The sequence below is a fragment of the Pinus tabuliformis genome, chromosome 1_1, assembly GCF_031772625.1.
Source record: "Pinus tabuliformis cultivar Carrire ecotype Pingquan chromosome 1_1, CPIR1, whole genome shotgun sequence".
Lineage (NCBI taxonomy): Eukaryota > Viridiplantae > Streptophyta > Pinopsida > Pinales > Pinaceae > Pinus > Pinus tabuliformis.
Genome location: NC_142297.1, coordinates 581,033,812 through 581,042,340, shown reverse-complemented (window position 1 = coordinate 581,042,340; position 8,529 = coordinate 581,033,812). Strand labels below are relative to the sequence as shown.

Below are 8,529 nucleotides of genomic sequence, written 5' to 3'. Positions count from 1 at the left end.
AGATATGTCATGCATCCTCAATAATGCTTCCAATCCAAAGGACATCAAAAGCAATAGATTTAAGTGCTAAGTTCAATTAATGGACAATGCAAGGTGTCCAAAACACACATGGATATTTAGCTTCCACAGTCATGCCAACAATATTGCAAAAAAGTGCATTATCTGTAATGATCTGCACACAAGAATCAATTCCTACATCTTCAATAACTTTAATAAACAACTCACCCATATATGTGCATCCTTGTATTGTCCAAGTGCATCCAATGATTTTAAGAAAATTGGACCATTCAAGGAAGATACCATGAATTTGATGAGTGGGTGTCACGCTGGATCTGTCCATCCATCAAAAACAATGCTAACTCGAGATGTTGGCCATGTTGATTTAATAGGCTCAAGCATTTTGTCCCCCTCTTTTTTTTCCTTTTGACAACAATGTGGTTCCAAGCTTTTCTACCCAGGAGGCACATACCCTGATGGAGCCCCTTGAGTTAGAGCTGGGCACATCTTAATAAATATAGGTGAGCGTGCAACATTAAAGGATATGAAGTTCTGATAAAAGAAAAAGGCAATGGTGAGATCAAGTTCTTCTTGTTTCTCTTTCTAAAAAATCTTGTCGATTGGACCAAGTGCAATTGCCTTTCTTTTTGTTGTTTGTCCCCCACCAGAACTCTCAAATGAGAATTTGTTGCTGCTTTTCCTCAAGAATGGAAGGGGGTCATCATTCTTGTTTTTTTTTAGATTTTGCAGCCACATTTTCCATACCAACATTGGCCTCTCTTTCCATTTCTTTCCTCTTTGGTAAAGGCACCTTTGTACAAGTTGCAATTCCACAACTTGGTAAAGCCAACAAATGAGCTTTCACCCGGTAATATGTCCTCATGAAATTAGTGTTGCAATAGTTGCATTTCCAAGCAACCTTGCCTCCTCCCTTCATCTTGTTGTCTTCCCTCAACATTTGAAGTTGTTGTTGCAACCCTAATTGCAATAGAGGGAACACTTGCAGCACAACCTAATGAAATTGGAATAGGAGGGGCATCTCCAACGGGAACATTCTTCCCCTTCCTTTTCCCCTTCTTGCTACCCTTGATTAAGCAATGAATGTTGTAAAAAATAAACAAAAATGCACAAATTTGTAAAAGAAATGCACATGCAAACTGCTGTAATAAAAATGCAAAAAAGATAGAGATAAAATGCACTTACTAGTTGCTTGAATTTCCTTGAAAATTCTCCCACACCCTTTGCTCTGTGTTCTCACACACCCACAATAAATCCACAACCAAGAATAAGGTTAATGTGAAAATAGAATGGCCAAATTGACCTTTTAACGTTGTGCGGAAGAACTTTTTTTCCGGATTCATGTCCTAGAATCGAGACACGATCCACACACAATCGTTCCGAAGGACACAATCCGACCAAATCGTGTCTGATTCGCAAGATTCAGGACAAGAGAGGCAAGATGGATGAATCTTGTTTCATAGACCAATGGATTTAGTTATTGCTTGGTCTTCTATGTGCTATAGCTTGTCCTTGTGGGTGCCATCATCAAATCTTGTCTTGTAGGAGGTTTGTTGTAGTTTTCCTAGTTTTGGTGGACCATTTTGTTTTTCACTTTATTTTCACCTATTTTTTAGTGTATAACAATCTCACACAAAATGTCCACTGGTTGGCACAATGGGATGTTAATCCCTCCACCAGGTTTCAAATTCCATGGGGGACATCTTCGACCCCTTGTGATAAGGCTCAATGAGTAGGCTCCCCTAACCTCATGGAGTCTTAGCTCATGCTAAGTCATAAATTCCTGGTATATCTAGTTTTTAGCTAGGTCATAAATTCGTTGTATATTGGTTTACTAATTTGCTAGCTAAGTAAGTCATAAATTCATGGTATATCTCTTTTACTAGCTAAGTCAATCATAAATTCATGGTATATTTGGTCTGCCAGCTAAGTCAATAGTAAATCCTTAATATACCTAGCTTACTAACTCTAACAAATTATTGATTCCCCATGGTAAAAAAAACAATCACATAAAATAATAAACTAACACTCTCACACCACAAAATAATACCCTAACACCTTTTATATTATGATTAATTAGGAAAACAATAGAAAGCTAAATCAATCATAAATTCCTAATATATCTAATTTACTAAATCTAATAGATTACTGATTCACCATAATAAAAAAATAAATAACAATCACATAAAATAATACCCTAACACTTTACCTGTCTTAGCACCACAAAATAATACCTTAACACCTTTTATCTTATCTTATGATTAAATAAGAAAATAAGAGAACGCATATAGAGTGAGTTTCTTCAACTTCATATGCTACAGTTTCGTTTTGTTTGTAAGTACCATTGAAAATGATTACTTAGTGCATTTCATCACATTTACGATTTGAGTGCAAAATACATAGTTTTATAACTTTTCCTTGTATAATTTCGGATATGCAATTGCCTTTTCTGATCGTTATGTTTAAAAGTGGATCTCTGCTACTTATACATGGTTCTCCTGCAATGCCATTTAGTGGGAAGGATGAGTTTCTGCCAAGCGGAGAGGAGGCACTTCGACTCAAAAGTGTTTTAAAAAACTGCAAGATCCGGTATTTCAAAGACAGCGGTCATACTCTTTTATTGGTAAGTTGAATTTTTCTCATTTTTCCAATGGTGCTGTAGCATGCATATTTAGCAAAGGTTCCATCCCTGAATGCCTTGATGCAGTTTTGAAGCTTGTGGCTAGTTTGAATGTAGGAAGAACAAATTTCTTTGTCAACAATAATCAAGGGCGTTGGCTTTTACCGCCATTCCCGAACACATGATTATGTTTCTGATTTTGTACCACCAACTCGAGAAGAATGGGAAACAACCTATGAAGTTGTCGGGTACATTTCCTAGCACAGACTCTTTGAAGGATTTCAGAAATGCATTCATCTTGTAGACTCTTACTTGTTCATGTTGTTGTAGATTATGCTTGTTTTACTTGTCTAGAATAGATGGCGCCCCATGTCTGCTGTGAGTTTTTCAAACAAAAATTTGGATAACCTCCTATGACGTGTAATAAGGAAGAAGTTGGGAAGGTGCATTGGCAGAGCATGCCAATTTGGAGTTGTTTATGTATTAGCCTTTCTTGTTAAAAAAATTGTTGTCAATGCCTTAAATCATATCATATATATTCTCTTTGCATACAGGATACTGAGAAGGCTAACCAGCCCAGTTATGTTTTCTACAAATCACGATGGGAAAATTGTGAAAGGACTTTCAGGACTTCCCCAAGAAGGACCTGTTCTATTTGTAGGGCTACACATGTTGATGGGATTAGAACTCGGTCTTTTTGTTTCGGAGTTGTTTAAGCAACGGAATATATTGCTTCGTGTACTAGTACACCCGGTGGCGATGGGTGATCTTGTCGAAAAAGAGTTGCAAGAACCGCATCTGTTTGATCGATACGGATTACATGGAGCAGTGCCCGTTTCAGGAATGAATTTACTCAAGCTTTTATCATCCAAATCATTTATTCTTTTGTACCCTGGAGGTGTTCGTGAAGCCCTACATCGGAAGGTATGTATCAAATTGAAATGCTTCTTGCAAACTATACTTTCTATTTATTATAGGAATTAACTAAAGAGAATAATATTTTTTGGTTTCAATATCCTTGTAAATTATGTCTAAAATTACTTATGAAATGTTTTAAACATATAAAATGTAATTTTGGACTGTGTAATAGTTAAGAATATGTGTTTAATTTGAATAGTTATAATAATTAAGAATGTGTAGTTTGAATGGTTATAATAATTAAATGTGTTTAGTTTGAATGATTATAATAATTAAGAATATGTGTTTTATTTATAAATATTATAGGTTTAAACATAATAGGAATAAAGTAAGTACATTTTCATAAATTTTAAAGATTTTTTTTATAGTTAATTTTTATTAAAATTTTATGGAGATTTTTTAAAACTTGAGTTTAAATTGTTTAATCTCATAATTCTAGTGAATTATCCATTTATACATTCAAAAATGTATTTTAAATTATAAAAAATATTGAAATTGTATTGCCTAATTTTGGTGAATTCAAGTGAAAAAGACTATTTCATCTATAAGTTAGACTAAGACTTTAAAAAATGGTCTTGTTTGGTATAAAACTAATGTAGCCATATAAATTAAATGACCAATAAATGTGAAACACTTACTTCATGACACATCTCACAATGCCAAAATAATAAATAAATAAAATCATTAGAAATTAAATCATAACTTTATTTTAAATTGTTATTAATTATAAAAAGTATTAATATATGAGTTAAACATATATCCATTAAGAAAATGTAACAAGATTATTAACCATTAAGATTCACTCCCACTTAACCTATAGAGATTAACTATAGAGATTCTTAACCTTTAAATAAGTTTTATTACAATACCAAGGGTCTCTAACTACTTTAGACATAAATCTCAACATTTTATTTATAACTAACCCAAAAAAATATTTTAGAAATTTTCATAAAAGTTAAATCCATACTATCTATTTAATAAGTATTGATTATTAAATTAAAATTTTGAAAACTCTATTTTAAATAAAAACATTTATCAACATAATTAAATTATAATTATTATAATATTTTACTTTATAAAATAAATTATTTGAAAAAATAAATAATTTCCTCATCCAAATAATTAAAATGGAATAAGAAATTAAGAATCGACTTCTCTAATCAACATCCAACTTCTATGTCAATCATGATATTTTTTTTTCTTCTATTATATAAGAATGATTTTTCCATTTTCTTAGACCAATAAAAGAGTTAAAAGTTTATAGTACACAAGTAGGATTTTCACACTATAAATTGGTTGATTGTTACAGGTTTAATGTTGTATAGAAAGAAGAAGAAATAAATTATTTTAACGTCCATGAGGCTAAAGATAGCCTATGGGGCAGATTGCTTCTTCATCTCTTTGATGTATTATGCTGTTTTTCTGTGAAGCTTCAAAATAAATGCTCTCAGCTTCTCGACAAACCCCTCGCTAAATAGATTATCCCAAGAGCTAGCTGCCAGCATATCTCAATAAATTTCCTCGTTGTCTTTGAAAGCCTCACATTCTAAAATGAAATGTTTTTCTGTTTCCATTTTTCCAGAAGAACAAAAAATGCATATTCTTTCCTCCCACACTTCCTTTGGCCTTTTCCAACACCCTGTTTCACAACGAAGTTGATGAAAATTAGTTCTTAACTGAGCAATAAGAATTTTGTCTCTCCAAGAGATATTAGCCTCTATGTATGTTTTTGGTTGATGCTTATGAGTGAGATTAAACACTTCAATATAGTAATTTTTCTTTCTTCCTAGCTCCTTATCCCAAGTATGCTTGTGGAACTTTTTGATAACAAAAGCTTTTATATCTTTGTTGTTTATGAGACACGCGTTCAAGCAAATACCTCATTTACTAAACCATTTGTTATTTTGTTGCATCCCAGTTTTTTTGCTCTTGCACAATCTATCATTAAAGACAACCTTAGGCCATCTACTCTCTTCCATTTGCTCAATTTTTTAAATACCTTATGACTCGCACCATAGCAATTGCTTCAATAGGAGCAATCCCTGTTTCACCTAACAAGACATCATAAGGAACTGCGCTTTTAATCTTAAATTTGTTTGTAATCAAACGCTTCTGAATTTTCTCAATTTGTCTCCACTGCATGTCAAATGTATTGTTGGCCCATAGTTCACAACCATATAGAATCACTAGAAGCCCAAAAAGAGTTTAAGTGGTTTTCGAGTCCCATAACTATGCCTCTCTACACCTATTTTGAAAAGCATAAAATGTTTTTCAACCCTCAAAGTTCTTTTCTTTTTACAACCATTCCAGCTTAAATTTTTGTTGAAGTCAATTCCGAGGTATTTGTAATCCGCGACTTCTTCGAGAATGTTTCCTTTAAAGTAGAACTTATGCTGGTTATGTTTTCTTTTCTTAGAGAAGACCACTACTTTTGTTTTGTTGATATTAACTTGCATCCCCACACTTCTACGAAAATGCTCAAGGGATAGTAAGTGCTCTTGAAAACCAATAGCCGATTTAGCAATCAGAATAAGATCATCTGCATATAAAAGAAGTCTTATAACAAACTTGCCCAAATAGATACCATCACCCCTTGCAAATTTAACCACTCCTCAAGCTTGTCGATATATAAACCAAAAAGGATAGGAGACAGTGGGCAACCTTGCTTGACCTCGATATCGCCTCTAAAACTTTCAGAAATGCCTGTGGAATTTCTAATTTTGACTTTCACCTCTTCATACAGCCTATGCACAACTGCTCTCAAATGTTTAGGAACCCCAAGTTCCTCCATTCTGTGCCAAATCTTATCCCTAGGAACCGAGTCAAAGATTTTTCTGAAATCAACAAAGCAACAAAATACTTCTTCCTTTTTCTCCAAAACTTTTTCAATGATGTGCCTTAAAGTTATACAATGATCAACTGTGGAATGTTTAGGTCTAAATCCTGTTTTCCCTTTAGCACGCTTATCTCTTTCTTCTACCCACTTGCTAATTTGGTTTTCTAGCATGCTTCCAAATAGCTTTGCAAACAAAGGGTTTATCATGATGGTCCTATAATTGGAGAGATTATTGACGTCACTGCTCTTGAAAAGAGGTATTGCCATACTAGTTGTCCAATCTGTGGGGAGCCCTTGTTGTATGATGTTGTTGAAGATTTTTGTAATGTGAGGTGCAAGAATCTTTGAGCTCCACTTTAGATATTCTGCTTGGAGTTCAACTAAGTCTTTTGCTTTTCCAACACCAAACTTCTCGATACCCACCTCTACCTCTTGTAACGTGAAGAGTTCATTATCAGTGTTGACCAAGGGAGGAGGGTCAACCTTGGGAACCTGCTCATAGAGTTGTCTTGCATAGTCAAACTATTTAGAAGCTGTAATATTATTTCCAATTTGTATCTTTTTTGGTTGGAGCTCCTTCCAAAATAATTTGGGATTATTTTTCCCAAAGAAGATTAGTTCTTCTCTCCTTGAAACCATGAAATCAACCTTTTTTTTGCTTAATAACTGCTTGTAAGCTTTGAGCTTTATGTTATCCTTATTTGACTCTTCCCACATTCTCCTTGCCTTTTTGCATTCCTCGTCAAACCAAGCATTAACCGGAAAACAATTTGTTTTAGACTTCTTAATTTTTGCTCTTTTGCACTTTGCAAGTGTGCATTGAATTAAATATGTTAATTCATGACTATGAAGGCTATGAATTGTAATTTTCTTCTTCTCAAGAGCCATTCTAGCATCATTTTGAAGGAATTACAATTTTGTGGGGTCAAAAGAATTCTACCCTGTGGGAGATTTTGTTGGACATGTTGAATTTTTTACTCTAATTGTTTCTTTTCAATCCAAGAGGAACATATATAAATTGGCTTGTGATATGATTTCAAGTCCCACAGCTGATCTCCAATCAAAACTTCCTCCATTTTCTCACATAATCCATGAGAGAAAATTACATAATCTACCACACTTGCTTCATTGTAAGTATTGCAAGTGAAATTATTGGACTTTTCCCATCTAGTCAAGCCATTACAAATGACTAAATCAAAAGCCCCACATAGAGTAAGCAATTGTTCAGAGTTCAAAGTGTAATATTTACTTAAAGTTATAGTATAATTGTTTTTTTTTTATTTTGGAGAGTGTTTTTGTCATATTTTTTAATTAAATTTATCTAAAATTTAATAAAAATTTATTGAAATCACAAATTTGATAAATGAATTTTATAAAATTTTAATATTGTATTTACTTAATTTATAAAATATTTTTCGGAAAAGTCACATTGAAGATTTTGGTCTACAAGTGTGGTTCATCTTCATGACATGATGAAGAAATAGATCAAGGAAGAAGTTAAATAGGGAAAAAAAGTCAACCTAACAACTAAGAGAAAATGATTATATTTGGCCAAGGGAGAAAAGGGGACAAATTTAAATAAAATTAATTTATTAATGGTATAATATCTTATTTAATTTCTAAATTTAATTAAATGTTTATTTATTTTTTCCTTTATCTATTTATTTATTTATTACTTTTTATCAACCTATTCCTCAACTGCTATATTTGATTAAGGTTATAATAATTTTAAAAGCTCTTTATGTTATTTGAAAATACATTAATATTCAATAAATAATCCCAATTTTTATTTTGCTCGAGGTTTACTTAATAATAATTTTATTTATTTTACTATATAAATATAATTATAAAACTATATTAAACTTTATATAATATAAGTATATAAATATATATATAACAATGCTAAGTTATATATATATATATATTGGATATTAAATTTCAACAATATTAAATATTAATAATAATATTATATATATATATACTAATATTAGATAAAATTTAACAATATTCATAATAATAATTATAATTATAATATTAAAAAAAAATTAAGAAGAGAGGGCGGGAATCTAGCAATTACTAATTTTTCAGCCTGGCTTCCCTAAACTTACGATGATGAAAAGGTGATTGCTAAGATTCCTCC

At 32.1% G+C, this 8,529-nt stretch overlaps 1 protein-coding gene across 1 annotated transcript in view; it reads left to right on the top strand.

Moving 5' to 3' along the window:
- Positions 1–2,449: 2,449 nt before the first annotated feature.
- The window catches only part of LOC149214578 (phytyl ester synthase 1, chloroplastic-like), a 337,153-nt gene continuing 331,073 nt past the window's right edge, over positions 2,450–8,529 (top strand). The window contains exons 1-3 of the mRNA XM_089389438.1: positions 2,450–2,638; positions 2,753–2,883; positions 3,190–3,559. Coding sequence (XP_089245564.1) covers positions 2,450–2,638; positions 2,753–2,883; positions 3,190–3,559 — 690 coding nt within the window. The remainder of the gene's footprint in view (positions 2,639–2,752; positions 2,884–3,189; positions 3,560–8,529) is intronic.